At 42.6% G+C, this 22123-nt stretch overlaps 1 protein-coding gene across 1 annotated transcript; it reads right to left on the bottom strand.

The window, feature by feature from the left end:
• Positions 1–1579: 1579 nt before the first annotated feature.
• On the bottom strand, positions 1580–22064 carry DCTN5 (dynactin subunit 5). The gene is made up of 6 exons (XM_059155450.1): positions 21907–22064; positions 20677–20745; positions 13440–13558; positions 9914–10025; positions 6242–6344; positions 1580–2953 (listed from the first exon to the last, which is right to left on the bottom strand). Exons 1-6 carry the CDS (start codon positions 21952–21954, stop codon positions 2856–2858), a joined length of 549 nt encoding a protein of 182 aa, XP_059011433.1. The 5' UTR covers positions 21955–22064; the 3' UTR covers positions 1580–2855.
• Between the last annotated feature and the right edge of the window lie 59 nt (positions 22065–22123).

Below are 22123 nucleotides of genomic sequence, written 5' to 3'. Positions count from 1 at the left end.
TAAGCTTCTGCCTTCAGCTCAGGTCATGATCTCAGGATCCTGGGAGCCTGCTTCCCCCTCTCTCTCTGCCTGTCTCTCCGCCTACTTGTGATCTCTCTGTCAAATAAATAAATAAAATCTTTAAAAACAAAAAACTACAGGCCGTAGGGGCGCCTAGCTGGCTCAATCGTTTAAGCATTTGCCTTTGGCGAAGGTCACAACCCCAGGGTCCTAGGATAGAGTCCTGAGTCAGGCTCCTTGCTCAGAGGTGAGTCTGCTTCTTCCTCTTCCTCTGCCCCTCCCCCTGTTTGTGCTCTCTCAAATAAAATAAAATAATATGAAGAAAATAAAATCTTTAATAGTATGGGCTCTAGAACTAGAATGCTTTGACTCACTATCATATTAGGTGTATAAATTTGGGCACTTTACTTAACCTCCTGTTACTTGAGGACAGTAAGTGTATCTACTTTATGGTGGTTGTATTAAAAAGTTAATAAATGTACAGAACTCATAAGAGTAACTGCTACTTGGTAAACACTCTATAAATATTAGCAACTGCTATTTTTGTCACCTGTATGTGCCAAATATGGAACATCTCTAAGGCGTATCATTAAGTAAAAGCAGCAAGCGGAGAACAGCACATCCACTGTGTACTCACATTTGTATGCAAAGAGAGGCTAAGGTACACGGATCTATATGCTCGTACCTGCAGACTGTCTCTTGTAGGACATACCCAAAACTATTCAGTAGCTGCTTCTGGGAAGTAGAACATGGAACTGGGATTCTGGATTGGGAAATTCTACTTCACTGCATGTCACCTTTTTACTAACTAGATTGGACTTTTGCAATCATGTACTTGAGTTACTACTTAAGGCTTTTAAAATCATGTCTAGGAGGCTTTAAACAATCCCACCTTTTCTTAATTTCCATTGTTCACAACAAAATAGGCAGTCAAAAAAATGATATGTCAATTACATCTCAAGCTGGAAAGGATAAACTGACAAGGAAAATGAACAGTCAGTTGCATGGTGGTCAGTTTCTTTTTAGAGGTATTCAAACATAGGCTGGACGGCATTCTGTCAGATGTGCTCTGGAATATCTCACTAGCTAATGAGAGGTTAGCTTAGACAGCATCAAAGCTCTGTCAGTTCCAACATTTGTCTTTATGGTGGCACAAAAGGAGAAGGGAACTGGGGAAGATGCCAGGAAATGACCCCAAACCTCCCCCCCAAAACAAAACAAAAATGCTGCAACCATCACAGACTACTGGTATCAGGGCACACAGCAGATGTGCTCCAAGGACAAGCTTAGTCTCATCTTACCAGGGCAGAGCTGAATCGCATGGCGATGCTGCCAGACAGACATTGGTATGTCTCCCGGGCCAGCCACTCCGTCCCTGTAGGGACTGGACCAACTTATCTAAGATCTTTGAGTTTTCTCTCACCTCTAAAATGGGAATAACATCCCACCTCCTCGGTTGGCATGAAGCATAAGCAGACTAGTGAATGTGAAATCTATAGCAGGGCACCAGGCATGCAGGGAAGCAGCCGAGGAAGTGAGGTAGCCATCACGGAGGAGGAGAGGGATCACTTTCAAATGATTTGTTTCACATATCAATCTTTTAATGCATTAAAAAAAAAAAGACAAACTAGAAAACAGTTTTACATTGACCTAGAGGAGATCATCCCATATAGCCATTTTAACAAACCCCACAACCACACATTAAGTCCAGACAGCTCCTGCTAGATCCTAACCTTCAAGGCTGAACCGTCTTATTCTGTTCACAGCAGAATCAAAGCATTAAGCAAAGCCAAGGTTCTCAGACCTTTCCTTCTAAATCTTCCTTTTAGACCAAGAGGTCAGAGCAGAACCAGGCAGAGTTGTGTTATTATTCAAGAGATGGCTAATAACAATACTGGTAAATTCATTTACTTCTTAGAGCTCTGTGCCCACAGAATGATTTAAGAGGCCACCGTGTATATATGTGATTGGGTCTAGGTAGAGATATTTTGGTCTGAACTGTGAGGTTTATGGCAAATAGAGTGGATGAATGACTCTAGGCCATAGGACAACTGTCACAAATGCTACGTCTTCAAGGAAATAAGGCATATGCTGTTGCCTCCAAATATTGTGAGGCAAGTAGTGACTACCAGACTAGTCCATTCATATAGCAGACTCCTACCTGGGTCTTTGCAAAAATAAAATCTCGTTGCTGAGGGCCCCCCTTTTAGTGAAAGCCAAAGGCCCTAGAACAGAATGCCAGAAAGTCTTTTATTAATTACTCTGGTCTAAAAAGACACTTAAGGTCATTTCAGGAAGAATAAAAATGTTAACTACCCCTCCCTTCAAGTTTTAGTAGCCAATAGGAATCTGGGCTCTGAAAAGTCACAAACACTTTCCCCCTCCCTGCAAGACCGTGGGCAACTGTGGCAGCTCAGGAAAAGTGAGAGTGAACCATGTGAGCAGTCTTTACTGTGGGCAGCTAATGGCCGTGAGCAGAAGAACAGCTCACAGCCACCACACCGGGACAGTGCTCTGCTCTGTGGGCCTGTTTTGGCAGAATCCCGTCATCCACAGGACCAAGGGGTGGGAGTGTTGGGAACAGATGATTCTGTGTTCCACAGATAATGGCATGAAGGAACCGTTAATAGATAAGGTTTAAGCACAGCATTTGGACACAACTCCTTTAGACATTCTGTTATTAAAGTCTTAAGAGCTTAGAACCTGGAAGGATTGAGAAATTCTAAAGAATTAAACAAAACCAGACAAACAGAAAAAGAAGGTGAAAGGTATCAAAGACACAAGAGCTCTTTGTAGATGCTGGCTGGCTCACTTTGTCCCCAAGTTCATCTTAGAGCTCACATGAATTTGAGACATTAGACCTGTGTCAAGGGCAAAAACTTCTGGTAGTAGCTCTTCGTGACGTCAATCATCAGCTCCTGGGTACATTCTGGGAGCTCCCCTGAAAACAGTCCTGGGAAAAGAAAGACCTGGTCAACCAACTGGAGCCGAGGGAGGCCAGCAGCTCTGATTTCTGTTTAAACCCCTCTAGGGCCCTTTTCTTTACTCATGAGTATCTAAATTCTAGGTCTTCCAGCTTCAATGCTAGCAGAATATTTCCACTGACCATCTCTTCAAGATGATATTTTGTTGTGGGGGGGAGACAAATAATGCAAACCCCCCGAATGGATAAATACCTTCCAGGTAAAAGAGGTTCAGACATTATTGCATGAGCTGAAGAGTTAAGGCATCCCGACTACATGGGAGGTTGTTCCAGACAAGGATTTGTCCATCCCCTGGATTCTGATGTGACAAGCCCAGGTGAGCACTCTCTGAGGTAAGAAACTGCTCTGTTGTTCATACAACGAAGCTGAATCCAATCCCCAAACCTGCTACATACAGAAAAATTGTGGATGGGAGTAGAACAGAAATATCCTACCAAAAGACAAAAAACTGTATTTAAGGATTTCAGGGAAAGAGGCACTCTCACCCACTATGGATAAAAGCATACGTTTGTACCACTATTTGGAAGAACAACTCTGGAAAATCTAACAAAACTTTTAAAGGTTCATACCCTGTGATCTGATAACCCAACTTCTAAGAATTTGCCTTACAAATAACCTTGCCCAAATGAACAATATATGTATAAGAATATTAATGCAGCAAAGTTTCTAATAGTGAAAAGCCAGGTACAATGTATAATGGTCCATTATTCCAGGAAACCAGTCAATTACATATGGTATATTTATGTAGTGAAAACCATACAACCATGAAAAGGAATGAGGGGAATCTCCACATACTGACAAGAAAAGATCCCCAAGATACACTGTTAAAGCAAATTTCCAAACAGAATAGAAAGTGTGAATCTGTTTATACAGGTGTGAACAGTATAACCCGTTATATACAAAAGTACACACATATACACAGATACGAACACACCTGTGCATTAATACACATACAAAACAAACACATACACGTGCATATACATATATATATATATATATATATATATATATATATATAGAAAATAGCAGGCAGGACAGAAAAAAGGTCTAAAGAATACAGAATCCTCCAAGGTACCTTTTATAAATGTGCAGTCTGTGTTAGATTTGCAAACATGTTTGGTATGCACAGTATTTAATCTTTTTTTTTTATTTTTTTTTTATTTTTTTTTAAACATTTTATTTATTTATTTGACAGAGAGAAATCACAAGTAGATGGAGAGGCAGGCAGAGAGAGAGGGAAGCAGGCTCTCTGCTGAGCAGAGAGCCCGATGCGGGACTCGATCCCAGGACTCTGAGATCATGACCTGAGCTGAAGGCAGCGGCTTAACCCACTGAGCCACCCAGGCGCCCAGTATTTAATCTTTTTAAAAAGCTAGCAGCCAACATTTAAAAATTCAGAGATATCATGTAGATATGCAGATTTTTAGCTCCTCATGAACTATCAGAAATTCTTAAAATGTTAGCTCTGTACTCTTGGCTAGCCATCATAGACTGTCATTTCAATCACGTCTGTCTGACTCCTACAGGCAGTTTTGGCTTTTTGGTTCCTGACCCAGATTCTTTCTGGATGGTTTGCCTTTCATTTTATTCCACTACTCAGTGGAGCCCTCAAAAATGTGCCAGTTGTCCTACAATTTTAGGTCTCTTTATTAAAGAGAGAGATTGCCAACAGCAGTATCTAGATGGTTAACTTTTGTTTGTCAAACTATAAAAATGAACATGGGAAGTACCTTGCCACAGCACAGAAAGTACTGGACTCTAAATAAGGGGTCTTAAGAACTAATCAACCTCAAACAACCTCTGACCTTGTGGACAACTCAATTTCTCTAGGCCTCAGTTTCCCCATCTACACAATCATCTCTAGGGTCTCATGCAGCCTGAATCCTCCATCAGAACCTCCAAACAGTGCTTACTTGGATTTCAAATACCAAGTGGTGTGTCTCCCTGTCTTGGCCATCAATGCCCAAAGACCACTGCTGGTTCTAAGGACCCTGAATAAGTTAAAAGAGATTAAGATATTACTCTGCTAATAGACTTCTCACCTCAGAAGGTGAGACTGTCTGACAATCAACCAAAAACAACCAATGGGGCTTTCTGATCTGAGCATGCTAAGAACGATGATACTTTTTCACAGTGGGAACCCAATCTAGGGAGAATCACTCAGCAAGGCTCTCCTTCCTCCGCTGCAAATGCAGAGGTACATGGAACAGCAGAATGGCCCATTTCCTCCCCAAGGAATCTGAATGGATGATTTTGCACATCTTTGAAACCCACAGTCAATGATCTGAGTGATGAGTTTTTTAATTGGAAAAGCAACTAAACCACCAAGGGGTACATCTCATATATTGTCAAATCTCTTACTACATAGCATCTCCCATCTGTGAATCCCTGGTGTGCCTCTGTCCACGCTGCATGAGTTCAATCATGTAAAACCATACACAGAAGAGACGAGACTGCCTTGGGGTAGGGGTGGGGGACATGAGGTTTTCTTCTTCTTTCTTCTTTCTTTTCTTTTCTTCTTCTTTCCGCTTTACTATGTTTTCCAAGTTTTCTAGGAGGAGGGTATATCACTTTTGTTTGCTCACATGCTTGGCCATTGGGAACTCTGAGCTCACAAGCTTTATCTGAGGGCATTCTGTCAGCCAAATTAGAAAGGGGATGTATTTGCTTCTCTTGGGTGTCCCAGAGGTATCGTTGGTCTTAGACCATGTTTTATGTTAACTCTTCAGTTTGGGCATTCCTGGGTAGTGTGGGAAGTATAAGTTCAAGACCTCAAACAACATGAAGCCATTGTTAGAATTCTCTGGAAGATTTTTTCTTTTTCCATCCAGAGCCCAGACCAAGAAAAGCTTGCTTCTTTGTACTTTTCCTGTGCTGGTGGCAGGTTGACTCTAGATCAACTTTTATTGAGAGATCACCCTTCAAAAGGATCTCTCTGCCTTTCAAGGCTTTTTCGCTCATCCCGACAGGAGTATCAAACCCTACAGCACTCTATTTATTAAAAAGATGCATAAGCCTAACCAGGCTTATACTGTGGGTTTAGTCTCCTCTTTGCTTCTGACCCTTGAAATTTCCTTGTGAACCCAACTGCACATTTAAAAAGATACTGGTTATATTTTTAGATAGCATTTCTAGGTAATCTCTAGCAGGAGAATTTTTAAATTAGCCAAATCAATACATTGTCAGAGATAAAAACTGCATGCGTTACTTTCGTGATGGAAAATGAGTCTGCTTTCATAATCAGCACCCAAGCTTACCTGGGCAGCCGGAGAAGACAGTGAATGGTGGCACCACAGTTTCTGGGGGTAATACTGTGTTGTCAAGAATTTTGCAGCAGTCTTTCAACACACATCGGCGCCCCTGAAATTAAAATCTTGTCACTAGGAAATAGAGCAGGAAATGCTCAAGTAGAAGTTGCTTGGTCTGCTGCATGGAATGCTATTTTATATTTTCTCCATTCATGATATCATACAATATATAGGGCCAAGAGGTTTGGTCACAATTCCCTACTTCAGGTAGCACATGACAAGCAGGAGGAGGTAGGGGTATGGGTGTGTGCGTGTGAACGCGTGTGTGCATGAACTTGGAAAAGGGACAGTTCAGGTTATCTTAGATATTACAGACTGAAATTCAGTTTCCCAAGAGTTGTACCATTTTCTGTCTTTTTTCTTAAATTTAGTGGACACCTACTTTTTTGTTTGTCCAACATTTGATCACCTTTCTTCTGGTAGCAGAACCCGTATTGTCCTTGGTAACACGCCTCTGCCCCGACAGTCCCCTATCCTAACCCCAAACCCTACGCCTGGCTTCAAGGACTGTTTTATGGAATGAGCCAAATCAGTCTGATGAATCACAATATTAAGGCTTCTGCTGGCGCTACTGGGAAAAGAAGCTCTTTCCATCGGGGTTTCTAGAGGACAGGACAGACATTTGGACCAGCTGTCTTGTTTCCACGAGGGAAGAAACTGCCTGAGAGCTTCCCAGAGGAAAGTGGGAAAGAGAAGGAGACTCATTCTCATGATATCAATTGAACCCCTAAAGCCACGTGTGTACACAATTAGGATCTACTTTTTACTCTTGGTTCATATTAGCCATAGTTTGTTTTGAAGGTTTAGGTCAAGCCTTATGCGCTTGACTTTATCCACTGCAGAATTGAAAAGTGGCAACTTTTCAATTCTGCATCACCCACGGCATTTTGAGGGCAAGAAATAAGGTCTGGAAGATACATCTGTTTCCTGGTTTAAGGGAAAGGGGAGGTTTCTTCTATAAATAGATTAAAGTGATTCAGACTACCTGCCGAGTATGTGAAAGTTTCAGTCTTCACTGACTACATTGACATCACCAGGGCCTGTGCATTCACTTGGTTCTGGTCAGAGGATCTGATAAAACATACCAGGCTGACAATGTGGAATCCCCAACAATATCAGGAGAATGCTAACCTGTCTAGATCTCAGATTTTATCAAAGAATATGACAGATACTTTGATTTGGTTATATTAAAATTTTCCTAATCATTAATAAATACCCAAATGTATGTATTTCCAGGAATGTCTAAGTAGATTGTTAAATGAATGTTTTAGAAAGCTTATACCTTGAAGGTCTAAAATTTTTAAGTGACTAAGCTGTCTCTGGCAAGGTGGATAATAGCCTTGGCGATACTTGGCACTATCCGTAGCTCAGAAACAAGTTAGAACTGCAGCTCTCCACTCATTCTTGGAAAGTTCCCTCCCATGAGTTACCTGCTAGTGGCAATTCCCAAAATACAGCAGGTGGCCAGCTCCCCCGGTGACTCCCAAATTAACTCAAAGATGTCCTATGACACCTAGGCTCCTAATAATTCCAACTAAGCACATGGGGCACTGGGTAGAAAGAAGCTGAATGTGCTGCGTGAGGCATGACCCATTCACACAAAGGGCTCTGTAGACAAAGGGCCCTGGAAAAGAAGAGCAGTGTGAACAAAACTTCCTCCGTGTACCATCAGCCACCACCCGGCCTGGAGGCACCTGCTGCGTCCACTAGTTAGCCACTCTGCCCACTCAGGCAAATGATGTTCAATCAGCTTCCAGAGCATTCTGGGAAAACTGATCAATTAAACAGCAGCAGCAGTCAGAACGTGGGTACTTCTTAGGAATGAGTGTATTGGCAATAGATGAGGAAGCGAAAAGCTGAAACTGCTCCTTTATTTTTTCCTGGAGGACTTTCCCAGGAGGAATAAAAAACTCCATGTTACCAGTATTATGGCTACCTGCATCTCCTGATAGAAGTTACCCTACATCCTTGAGCCTTGGGCTCCTCCTCTGGGAAACAGAACATAAAATCAAACCTGCAGGGATGCTGTGAGGATTAGACACAATGAACGTAAAACTCACAGCACAGTCACAGTCCCATGAAGATTGTCTGGAAGGCTTTTTCTGCAGGCACCTGGGCAACTCTGATGGACACCTATAACTTCACACATCTGAACAGCAGTTGGATCACCAAATGGGTACAGTTACAAGGGTCTATGGGTCATGGGGACAGCTGGACTCTAAAAGAGTCCCTGCTAGCTCTGAGATTCTAGAGCTTTAAAAGGATCTTTCTCCTGAGATTACTCGAGAATTTGTAAAAGGCTCAGAAAATAGGTACTGCCAATACCTAACAGTAACAATGTCTGAAATGATGTATCAGAAAGTGGCACAAAAAAGCAGAGCACGGGACAAGAAGACTAGAACTCCCTAAGGACTGGGAAGAGCATTTGGATTTTAACATTTCAGACATTTAGCTCTGGGGATAAAGGACAGGGCTAACACAGTAGGCTACTATGAACATGTCATCACTCTGCAGAAGAGAATGTCAGAAAAATCCAGCTGTGGCTTAGAAAGCCAGCTTTTGTCACACAGAATGAGCAGACAGAATGGGTTTCACGATTTTCCCTCTTTCTTCAACATCATGCCAAACAAAAGACCCTCTGTTTCTAACACATACGAAGGGACTCCTCTAGAGGAGAATACTTGGTAAAACACCACTTCCCTTAATTCTGAGTAACAGGTCAGATTGGGATGTTTTCCACAGCAACGTGGCCCTCCACTGCACGGTCCATCTTTGCTGTGCTCTTGTGGCTTGTAGAATGTGACTGCATGGTTTCTGCAAGTATTTTATACTTGGATATTATCCAGAACATGGAACTGCCTCTGTACTATTGGGAACAACCATTTAAGTCCTTGGCTTTTCCTAGAAGCTAGGATTTGGGTATAAATTCAAAATATAGGAAACATTTTCCCTAAACCTTAAGGCAGTTCAGCTCTGGTCATTCTCACCCAGGATGTTCTCATAAATCCCAACTGAAATCAAGCTCTTCGTCAATGAAATACTAAGAAATCCCATTTCATAAAGCCTTGGGCAGATGAAATGAGGAGGGGCCAAGGCTCCTGAACACTGAATGTCCAAATGTCCACTGAACAAGGGCCCACTTGTACCCTGCACACCCATCACCCTGAACTACTTGCAGTTCCCTTAATGTCATGCCCCTTGTCCCCCCACTAGACTGTACAATCCTGGAGGTAAAGCAACAGGTAGGCCATAGGGCAGGCATGGCTATTCATACTGCCTGGGTTCAAATCCCAGCTTTCCACTTCATAGCCCTGTCAAATCCCTAATTTTTAAGGTCTTCAGGCATATCGCCCAGGGATAGTATCAATTAGCTACCACCCTTAGATGGTTATAAGGGTCAAATGAAATAATCAAAGGGAAGAGTTTAACATCATAGAGAAGAAGTTAGATAAGATTTAGCCATGGTTATTAATGCCTAGAAACCTTCAAATCCATTAATAATTCCAGTAGACCAGAAACTACTTCTACCCTGCTTGGCCACAGAAGCAGAGGCCCACTGATGTGAGGGATGGAGCTGGAGGAGCAGGGAGGCTGTTTAGCCAGCCAAGACACCATACTCACAATCACACAGTTCTTGCCAACGTGAACGTAAGAGCCAATCTGAGCTGCGTTGACCACACAATCTTCCTCAATAAAGACATGGTCCCCGATATGTAAAGGAAAGAATGCAACGCTAGAGAAGGAAAAGAAGATGAACAACAACAAAAAAAGGTCAAGGTGATTTGCTTTCGGTCAAGGTTTACAGAATTGCTGATCATACTCAACTTCATCATCTTGTCTTAATAAGAATGCTCCTAGCAAGGAAGGAATCCTCAGGCTAAGAGAATTCTATAATATTGGAGATAAATGTGATTACTAGCTCAAAATCAGAAATATTGGACCAGGCAGTGTACTAGGAAACAGGAAGACCGAAGTGGCGAGACCTTCCAAGCTAAAAGAGCTAGCACCAAATGAATGAATGTTTTGCTCATTCCTGCCTCCTTGGAAAAGCTCATAGGTCAAATATTCGGTAATCTGCCCAAGATGTTGTAGGGGACTGACATCAGTTCCTGGGATATATTTTCTACTATTTAACATTCCAAAAATTTATATATTCACTGATTTTACTGAGTGCATTTGCCAGGCTCTATGCTAAAAATTGGAAATAGAACGGCAAGCAAAAACGACACTGTCCAGTCCATAAGGAGACAGCAATCAAGAAAAGAAAGATTAAACAAATGATTATATAAGTAGTTAGTTACAACTATGATAAGTACTACAGAGTAAAAAGTACCAAGTTATAAGCAGAGACTTTACCTAGATTAGAAGTTTGATAAAAGTTTAATTTTTTTAAAGATTTTATTTATTTATTTGACAGACAGAGATCACAAGTAGGCAGAGAGGCAGACAGAAAGAGAGAGGAAGGGAAGCAGGCTCCCTGCTGAGCAGAGAGCCCAATGCAGGGCTTGATCCCAGGACCCCAGGATCATGACCTGAGTCAAAGGCAGAGGCTTTAACCCACTAAGCCACCCAAGCACCCCCAAAGTTTAATTTTAAGTGACATTTTTAAAAAAAATTTTTTTAAAGATTTTATTTATTTGTTAGAGAGAGAGAGAGAGAGATACAGAGCGCAAGCACAGGCAGACAGAGTGGCAGGCTAGAGGCAGAGGGAGAAGCAGGCTCCCTGCCGAGCAAGGAGCCCGATGTGGGACTCGATCCCAGAACGCTGGGATCATGACCTGAGCCGAAGGCAGCCGCTTAACCAACTGAGCCACCCAGGCGTCCCTTAAGTGACATTTAAGGGGCATCTGGGTGGCTCAGTCGGTTAAGCACCTGACTTTGGCCCAGGTTATGATCTCAGAGTCCTAGGATCAAGCCTCATGTTGGGCTCTGCACTCAGTGGGGAGTCTGACTCCTGTCTCCCTCTCCCTCTGCCCATCCCCATGCTCATCTGCCCTCTCTCTCTCTCAAATGAATAAATCTTTAAAAGAAAAAGTGGGATGCCTGGGTGGCTCAGTTGGTTGGATGACTGCCTTCGGCTCAGGTCATGATCCCAGAGTCCTGGGATCGAGTACCGCATCGGGCTCCCAGCTCCACGGGGAGTCTGCTTCTCTCTCTGACCTTCTCCTTGCTCATGTACTCTCTCACTGTCTCTCTCTCAAATAAATAAATAAAATCTTTAAAAAAATAATAATAATAATAAAAGAAAAAGTGACATTTAAGCCAAGACATGAAGGATGAGTAGGAGTCAGTAGGCTTTCTCCAGACTTCTGACATCACTGCAATTCTCCATGATTCCTCAAATGTCATTGACAGTGGTTCGACGATCAGATTTGCAAGTAACTTCAGTACTTTGGGACAGAAAATATTTGGACTAGAACTAAAATAAAGTAGCTGGATGCTCACTGGCTCTATCTAGTCCTGTGCTCTGTTTTGTCAGGAATATTTTGTCAGAGAGGATACCTGTCCTCCCTGGACCTATAGCTTATTTAAATTTTCCTTAATCTATTTGTATTTTTGATCTGGGACCTTTGTGTGACAATGAATTCCTCGATCTTATCACTCTATAGCAGCACTGTCAGCACCTAAATTTTAAATTAAAAAATTCCAAACTTGATATTATTATCTGGTTCTACGATCTATTATCTGGTTCTTGTATAGAGCTATGTGAGGTGGGGGCAGGGGAATCCATACTCACTTGCTGTTTCTGTGTTGCTATTTACACTTTTGTATTCCTGTATTTCCCATGACTATTCCTAATTACACAACCTACCATTCACCAATAAAACCCCTATTTATTCTCGGTGCTATCCTGAGACCATAGCCAGCACAGTAATGCTGCTATCAGAAGGGGGAGCCAACAACTCGGGCAGAGAACCTGTCACAGTGTGGAACCACAAAAGCCCAGTGCAAGGATTTCTCATTTCCCCCAGCAGCCTTCTGAGCTAAAGAGCAAATGTTTTCACGTGAATGATTTGCCCTGACTGCCTGCTCCCATTCCCGTATGTAAGGGAAAGCCTGAGAATTGACATTCTGAGACATGCAGGACGATTCCTGTGTACTTCACTCCTTGGTAGTACAGTCTGAGTTGTCGCTCTTTCTGTTTCTTCCCAACCATGTTCAGCCTTGTGACAGGACTGCCACATTATACAGTGGCTACCACATTATAGAATCACATTCTATAGTAGTCATCTCTGTATGTAAGTGTTTCTACTACTAGGTTTTTGAGAACTTTGAGGCAGGAATGCCATTTCATCCATCTTTATGTACCTACCTTATACTCTAGTGACTGACATAAGAAAGCACTCAATCAGTGCTTACTGAGTTACTCAGTGAAATGCAGATGGTGCCATAGGTAAGAGCCAGGAGGGAAAAGAGGGAGAGGTAGAAACAACATCAACAAAAAAATACCAGCACATCAGGCGTAGTCGACAGTTTTCCTGCCCTGACCATGACCTTCCCTGGATAATCCTAATTACCATTGAGAGAACAATGGGCCTGACTTGCCTCTGCCCTTCCGGTCAAAACTGTTCAGACCAGGGGTGGGCACTTAACTCCAGCTGAGCCAATCAGATTCCCTCTGCCAAGATTCTGGAAATAAGACCTAAAATCTTTGGCTGGTATCTGTTGAAGCCAGATGGAGAACTGATAAAAATAATGGGCTGAGGCAGAATGGTTGGCTCCATGAGAAAAGGGGGAAGATGAAGTCAGCATGAAAGAGAGGAGAGGGAAGCAGAAATGCAGAGACAGAGACCAACAAGAAACAACATAATCTTGGTGATAGAGCGACAGACAGACAGTTGTCTTGATTCTGGCTAGCTGTTCAAGTGTAAGTTCTAGTCCCTATGAGGCCTGGCCCCTTTTCCTACCCTTTTATTCCATAAATATGCCTGCATCTCTTCATCAGAACCCCCTCTGCCTTTGCCAATTCAAGTGGATTCTGTTTCTGGCAACCAACCACCACCAGAGCCGTGTTCATTACAGTGAATTCCTCCTCAGTGACCCAAACAATAGCACAGACCCACCCCTTACACAACTCAACACTTGGAATGCACCACCCGTAGCAGCGTCTTGCACACAACCGAAATTAGGTAAGTAAATTACATACCCTTTGCTGAATTTCTTGAATGGTGGCCTTATGACACTCCGACTTTTCACAACACAATGACGTCCAACTCTTACATTTGCCAGATCCCCTCGGATAATACAGTCATTCATCACAATGGTCTACAAAATAAAGCACATTTTAAAAAGCAACCAACATAGCCTGAAATACAACAAAAAAGAGTAGGTAAGAAGACACTGAAGTTATGATATGATCTACTGAGTCACATGTTCTCTCAAAAGGGATAACTTTAAGATAATGAAACCCACCCTCATAACACTGACTCAGTTGAAGATGTTCCCAGCATATCATCAGCTTTGCCCTTAATATCCCATAAACAGGACTTGTTGAATAAACAGATCTTTACTAAGAATGCCTTAGTTGGCCTAGTTTACTCACCTGCTCAGATTCACTTGGTTCTACCTGCCCTTAAACCTTGGCGGCTTGCTAAATGAGAATCCAGGCTGCGCCTATCTTTGTCCAATCTCCCAACACTACTATCTCCAACTTCATGCTCCTAGAGATAGACCTATTGAGCTCCTGGTTCTTCTCCCAAATTCTGGACTCAGATGAAGTGCTACATTGCGGGGTATGATATCCACATGCCCCAAAGATTGCCTAGATAGGCTGCAGGGTGAATAACTTAACTCAGAAGTTTGGGGGAATTAATACCCCATACTTAGTAAATAGGCATTCTGGAAATGTCTTGAATAAATGGGGTAAAAAAAAAAAAAAGTGCACATGGCTGAGAAAAGTAAGCTGGGACTTGGCCTTATGAGGCATTATGTATGCTTAGGTTTTTTCCCTAGAGGATATAAGGAATCAAAGTTTTTAAGCAGAGGATTAACAGACTGAATTTTTATTTTAGAAATATTAATCTGAAAACTGTCTACAGTGAATGGAGGGGGCAGGTAAGACTAGAGGGAAAGTGACACTCTAGATGACTACAGTGGATCAAGGTAAAATGAGAGAATGGGCCTTCTCTGTAATAGTTGTACATGAAGAAAAGAGAAATAAAAAGTAGAGGAATCTGCTCAAGCCTCAGATCTACTAATTAAGAGGAAAGAAAGGGGCAGAGAGACCACATTCAACAACCATGTAAGTAGAATTGGTCAAATAAAAGTTTGAAAATTCTACAGAACAATGAGCCAGTTTCTTCAACATATACGCAGCAAGGGGAGAAAAATGAGCTGGGGGAAAAGAACTGTTATAGATTTGAAGGGTCCTAAGAGATATATCAACCAGATGCAATGTGCACTTGACCTTGTTTGGATCCTGATTTGAATAAACCAACTGTAAAAAGACATTGTAAGATACTAGAAATATTAGACAGGAACTCAGGATTATATGATACTAGGGAACTACCGGTTTCTTAAAAAATCTATCATGATAAGGGTGCTCTACTCATTTTTTAAAATCTTCTTTTTTTTAAGATTTTATTTATTTAACAGAAAGAGACACAGTGAGAGAGGGAACACAAGCAGGGGGAGTGGGAAAGAGAGAAGAAGGCTTTCCGCCAAGCAGGGAGCCCAATGTGGGGCTCAATCCCAGGACTCTGAGATCATGACCTGAGCCGAAGGCAGCCGTTTAACAGCTGAGTCACCCTGGCGCCCCTAAAATCTTTAAATCTCAGTGATATATACTAAGTATTAATGTGTGAAATAATACAGTGTTTGAAATTTGCTTTAAAATATTCCAACTCCGGGGCGCCTGGGTGGCTCAGTGGGTTGAGCCGCTGCCTTCGGCTCAGGTCATGATCTCGGAGTCCTGGGATCGAGTCCCGCATCGGGCTCTCTGCTCAGCAGAGAGCCTGCTTCTCTCTCTCTCTCTCTGCCTGCCTCTCCATCTACTTGTGATTTCTCTATGTCAAATAAATAAATAAAATCTTTAAAAAAAAAAAAAAAAATATTCCAACTCCCTGCCCTCTCCCTGGTCAAAATAGGTATGGGTTTGTGGGGCAGGTACAGAGATAAAACAAGGATGTCAGAATGTTACTAACTGCAGAAGCTGGTGAATGAGCACATGGAGTTTCATTACACGTTCTCTCTACTTTGGTACATGTCTTAAAAGTTGCATAATAGGGCCTGGGTAGCTCAGTGGGTTAAAGCCTCTGCCTTCAGCTCAGGTCATGATCCCAGGGTCCTGGGATCGAGCCCCGCATCGGGCTCTCTGCTCAGCGGGGAGCCTGCTTCCTCCTCTCTCTCTGCCTGCCTCTCTGCCTACTTGTGATCTGTGTCAAATAAATAAATAAAATCTTTTTTTTAAAGTTGCATAATAATACCAATGTATATAAAACATGGACAAATCTCAAAAACCTTTAGTGAAAGAAGGCTGACAACAATGAGTACATGATTCCCATCATAGGCAACTCCAGAAAATGCAAACGTAATCTCTACTAGTGTTATACCAGTGGTCATCTGGGGCCAAGGATAGTAGGAAGACTGACTGCAGAAGGGTCCAAGGAAATGAGGGTGATGTAAATATTTTATATCTTTTTTTTTTTTTAAAGATTTTATTTATTTATTTGACACACAGAGAAATCACAAGTAGTCAGAGAGGCAGGCAGAGAGAGAGAGGGAAGCAGGCTTTCCGATGAGCAGAGAGCCCGATGCGGGACTCGATCCCAGGACCCCGAGACCACGACCTGAGCTGAAGGCAGAGGCTTAACCCACTGAGCCACCCAGGCGCCCTTATATCTTAATTGTGGTAGTGGATACATAGCTGTAAACATCAGTCAAAACTCGTCAAACTGCAGGGCACTTAGGAGGCTCGGTTGGTTAAGCATCTGCCTTCAGCTTGGACCATGGTCCTGGGGTCCTGGGATCAAGCCCCAAATCAAGCTCCCTGCTCAGTGGGGAGTCTGTTTCTCTCTCTCCCTCTGTCTCTATCCCCTGCTTGTGCTCTCTCTCTCTTGTTCACTTGCTGTCTCTCAAATAAATAAATCTTAAAAAAACAAACAAACAAACAAACAAAAACCTTGGGGCGCCTGGGTGGCTCAGTGGGTTAAAGCCTCTGCCTTTGGCTCAGGTCATGATCTCAGGGTCCGGGATCAAGCCCAGAGTCAGCTCTCTGCTCGGCGGGGAGCCTGCTTCCCCTCTCTCTCTGCCTGCCTCTTTGCCTGCTTGTAATCTCTGTCTGTCAAATAAATAAATAAAATCTTTAAAAAAAATAAAAATATTAAAAAAATAAACTCATCAACCTGCACACTTAAAATGGGTACACTTCACTGTATGTAAATTATGTCTCAATAAAGATAACTTTTAAAATGTTCCACTGTAGGGGCAGCTGGGTGGTTCGGTTGGTTAAGCATCTGCCTTCGGCTCAGGTCATGATCTCGGGGTCATGGAATCAAGCCCCACACTGGGCTCCCTGCTCAGTGGGGTGTCTGTCTGCTTGTCCCTCTCCCTGCCTCATGCTCTCTCTTGCTCTCTCTCTCTCAAATAAATAAAATCTTTAAAACAAATATTCCACTATAAAATGTTAATAATGGAAAAAAAGGGGAAGAGAATCTATATGATCTGGTCATTGTTTAGATATTGGGGAAAGAGAGAAAGAGAGTCCAGGGTGAAAGTCTAGAATAGGGTGAGCAATTCTGGGGAATGAACTGGATGACAAATTCAGTTGTGCAATGTTATTTGAGGTATCTGTGGGATAACCAACTGGCAGTTATAAAGGAAGGCCTGGGGCCCAGGACAGAAGATCAGGGTAGAGATGAAGATGGAGAACACCTCAAATACGGGTAAATTTAGATATGTCACTAGTCTGAACACTAGGCTCTGAGAAATTACTAAAAATGAAGTGCGCTCATACTTCGAAAAGTTTACCAATCTCACCTGCAAATATGTTCAGTCTATAAAACCTCTACCAGTAAAAAGACCATTTCTCATCAGCTGTTGACTTAAAGCACTATAGTGCCTGTTGGTTTTTAAAAACAGTCTACTTCAAGTTTACAAAGATATCTGTTTCTAGTATGTACTCTTTCATCTGAAATCCTTCATTTACTTTAATCATTGTTTTCTGTTTATGCTTCCATCTACAATCAGAGGAAATGACTTCCTTTTCTTTGGAAGAAAGCAGAATACGAAGAAGTTCTGAGTATTTGGTAATGGTTGTTTTTATTATACTGTGTTTTAAACAAAGATAGCAAATAAAGAAAATCCATAGAAGTCCCTTAGGCAGGGGCACCTCAGTGGGTTAAGCCTCTGCCTTCGGCTCAGGTCATGATCCCAGGGTCCTGGGATTGAGCCCCACATCGGCTCTCTGCTCAGCAGGGAGCCTGCTTCCCTTCCTCTCTCTCTGCCTGCCTCTCTGCCTACTTGTGATCTCTGTCTGTCAAATAGATAAATGAAAAATCTTTGAAAAACAAAAAGTCCCTTAGGCAGCCTAAATTACACTCCCATTTGGAGAAGCAAACACAGAAAACATAAGTAATGGATATCACAGGAGGTCAGAGATTTAATGTGAGCGACTCAAATCCTGGTTTCCTGTCTCATAAAGAGTGGAGCTGAAGATGAGAAGTCAGATTCACAACAGAGGCAGCAGGATGATAAAACGAAAGTGAGTGCATATAAGGACCTCCCAGGGAAGAAAATGGTAGTAGAGCAGAGTTCACTGAACTCGACAAAGGATGAGGCAGAGGTGGCAGCTGGAGGTCTAAGAACTGCACCCAGAAACCTGTTTTGTTTGGCTCATGCAGCCTGTTTCTTCATTTAGATTTAGTACTATTATTTGAATAGCGGGACATTTTGCACTAAAAAAAATCCAGACTTCCAGTCTCTTTTGAGAAAATATAGGCCTATATTCCCACATGGCAACAATCAGTTTGAGTTTGGCTAGGACATGTATGCGTCAACTGACCAGGCCCCACCACTCCCTGTTGTTGGCACCCAGTCTTCCTTACTCATTTGACCCCTGCCCATCCCTATAGGCACTGTGACACCTGATATAAGGGTTTAGGAAAATAGAAATCTCACCATTCTATAAGGGACAAAATGAAAAACTGGGAACAAAATAACCAATAGGAGAGGGGATAAATGTAACCGTACACAGTAGTAAAAATGCACAAACCACAGTGAATCACAGAAGCAGGATTGAGAACAGTGGTCCTTATTAAGTGTGATAGGAGTTTCCTACTGTGGTTATAGTAATAAGTGAATGTAAAAAAAGTAATTAACAGAAATCCAAATGGGGCGCCTGGGTGGCTCAGTGGGTTGAGTCTCTGCCTTTGGCTCAGGTCATGATCCCAAGGTCCTGGGATCGAGCCCCACATCGGGCTCTCTGCTCGGTGGGGAGCCTGCTTCCTCCTCTCTCTCTGCCTGCCTCTCTGCCTACTTGTGATCTCTCTCTGTCAAATAAATAAAATATTAAAAAAACAAAACAAAACAGAAAGCAAGTAAAGCTAAAGTATATATGTGTATAGTTTACATGGATGTTAACATGTATATATGTATTAGTTTACATCCTACAACATGGATGAACTTTGAAAACATTATGGTAAGTGAAATAAGCCACACAAAAAAGGACAAGTCTTATAGATCTAGATTAGGCAAGTTCACAGAGACAGGAAGTGGACCGAGGTTATTAGTGACTAGGCCCCGTGTGGGGGGCAGGAGTGGGGAAGATGGGGAGGAAAGAGGGAGTAATTCCTAAATGAGTATAGAGTTTCTGTCCAGGTGATGATAGTTTTAGATATGATAGTGGTGATGATTGCACAATGGTTGTAAATAGAATATATTTTTTTAAGTAGGCTCCACACCCAGCGTGGAGCCCAGTGCGGGACTTGAACTCATGACCCTGAGATCTAGACCTGAGCTGAGATCAAGAGTAGGATGCTCAACCAAATGAGCTACCCAGGCACCCCAATTTTAAATATAATTAACACCAGTGGATTGTACACTTAAAGACAAAGTGGCAAATTTTGTCACATGTATTTTATCTCAATTTAATAAACAAATGTTTATTAGAAAATGTTTATTAGAAAATGTACTGAAATTGCCTAAAGGATTTTTTAAAAACTCCACAATTTGCTAATGTGTCAGATTGGGATTAACGGAATTATCTAATTCCGTGCAGGAACAGTGTGTCTCTAAATACTAGTTATACTTCATTATTGAACTATACTTCTTTCTATTAAATCTCATGTTATGATGAGCTAATGGAGACAGTAATTGTGTCTCTACTGAAAAAATTTATGATTGCTTGATTATAGTGAGATTCTCTTCTCTTTTACTTCAGAGATATAATATTTCAAAGACAAATGGCAGGAAAAACAGTGGACTTCAGTGTTTGTCACGTTCAAATATATCTTGATATTTTCTCTGGTTCTGATATGTCCTAATATTATTCCCATGTTTATACTCATCTCTCTGCTACTTCAATTTATTCAGATTACAAATTCTCAGCCTATCATATTCCATTTTTCAAAGCTGTTTCATAGTTTAGTGTCTTTCCCAATTCTCTCTCCTTAAATTTTATTTGTTTGACACAGAAAGAGAAAGTGCACAAGCAGGGAGAGAGGCAGAGGAGACGGAGAGAAGCAGACTCCCGGCTAAACAGGGAGTACAACTCGGGGCTTGATCCCAGGACCCGAGATCACAGCTTGAGCTGAAGGCAGACACTCAACCGACTGAGACACCCAGGTGCCCCACCCATTCTCAAATTAATTTTAAGAGTTTCAGGGCACCTGGGTGGCTCAGTGGATTAAGCCTCTGCCTTCAGCTCAGGTCATGATCTCAGGGTTCTTGGATTGAGCCCTGCGTCAGGCTCTCTGCTCAGCGGGGAGCCTGCTTCAGTCCTCTCTCTGCCTGCCTCTCTGCCTACTTGTGATCTCTGCCTGTCAAATAAATAAATAAAACATTTTTAAAAAAAGAGTTTCAGTTAATGTTGAATCATTATTACTAAACAATTATATCATTATACTTTATAGTTTCTACACTTAAGTGTTTCGATGCCTATTTATGTTTGTGTCTGGTAGTTTAGGGCACACTACAACACTTCATAATAATTTCAGTTCTGGGTGCCATGGTATATCATTCCTGGCATAAAGGGGAAAAGGTTTTCTGTTGCCTCCTTTTATTGAGTCTTTTTTGTATTCAATGCAATTTGGAGAATGAAAAGAAGAGAAATTTTAAAAGTACAGCAGTAAGTGGGAGATGTGGTAACATATTATCTGCCCTCCTAATGCGATAATTAGTGGAAAGAAAGCCAAGGCAGGCATCCTGGAACTGGTTTTGTCCCTTACCTTGCCATTGAGAACGATGTTCTGACTTCCGCACAATACCGACTGGCGACTAACTTTGTTTCCAGATGCCTGAAAGCAAAGAGCAGAAAATGGGGAGGCGCAAACTGAGTGCGTTCTGGGCCACAGGTTTCCACCAAAAAAAGCTGCTACTGGAGAGGAATGGACTTTCAGTGGGCCGAAGTCCCCTGATATCCTGAGTACGGGATATTAAAGCAGGGATGGATCAGGAAACTAGGGATGCCAAGAAGGGAATCCAGAATTTGGACGTGGTGGGTCTAGAGCCTGATAACGTCAGAGAGAGGGGATTCGAGTTTCAGTTCTATACTTGCAGCCCTAAATCCAGGATCACGACTTAACCGATATCAGAGTTGCAAGAATTCATAGCAAGGCTGACTGAGCACTTACCCTCCTTGGAGCAATTTACACACATCATGTATTGACTAGAAAGGACCTAGCCGTGTTTCAGCGTACAGTAATAAATTAGGACACGTTAGTTAAAAAAAAAAAAAAAAAAAAAAAAACCTTCAGAGGGTTGCCTGGGTGGCTCCGTGGGTTAAGCCTCTACTTCATGTCAGGTCATGATCCCAGGGCCCTGGGATCGAGCCCCGCATCAGACTCTTTGCTCAGCAGGGGAGTCTGCTTCCTCCTCTCTCTCTCTGCCTACTTGTGATCTCTGTCTGTCAAATAAATAAATAAAAATCTTAAAAAAAAAAAAAAAAAAAAGCAGGGGCGCCTGGGTGGCTCAGTGGGTTGAGGCCTCTGCCTTCGGCTCGGGTCACAGTCCCGGGGTCCTGGGATCGAGCCCCGCGTCCGGCTCTCTGCTCAGTGGGGAGCCTGCTTCCTTCCTCTCTCTCTGCCTGCCTCTCTGCCTGCTTGTGGTCTCTGTCTGTCAAATAAATAAAATCTTTAAAAAGGCAAAAAAAAAAGGGGGGGTTTTGTTAAAAAACAAAAACAAAAACCTTCTGAAAGCCCCCGAAGCCTGGAGTTCTTGATATTAAGGTGGATGAGACTTGTCCTGCTTTCTGGAAGGCATTTTATCTTTAGGAAATAAGGAATAAGTAAAAAAAAGCCTAAACCTGCCATGCAAGGAATAAATAACAAAGCCGGGCCATTCACTAAGTGACTGTAGGTAATCTCGGGACCCGGGGTGCGGCAGGGACAGGATGGAAACACCAGCTTCGGAGGGACGCAGGCTCGGAAAAGGAAGGGCAGAGGTCTAAACACGCGTACCGTCTCGATGTACTCGGACTTGTTGTAAAGCAGCTCGCCCAACTCCATGGCCACCAACTTCCCGCAGCCCCACTCCTGTCAAAGCCTGTCAGCCGGTCAGTCTGACTGGAATTCGGGCGACTTCCGGCCGCTCCCCCACTTCCGCTCTGGGCGTCCTCGGCTCCGATCCGCAGCTCGGCTCTCCGCTAGGTGGCCCCGCTCCATTACTCGGCCGTCT

Source organism: Mustela lutreola, chromosome 17, assembly GCF_030435805.1.
Source record: "Mustela lutreola isolate mMusLut2 chromosome 17, mMusLut2.pri, whole genome shotgun sequence".
Lineage (NCBI taxonomy): Eukaryota > Metazoa > Chordata > Mammalia > Carnivora > Mustelidae > Mustela > Mustela lutreola.
This window is presented reverse-complemented; position numbering and strand designations above follow the sequence as displayed.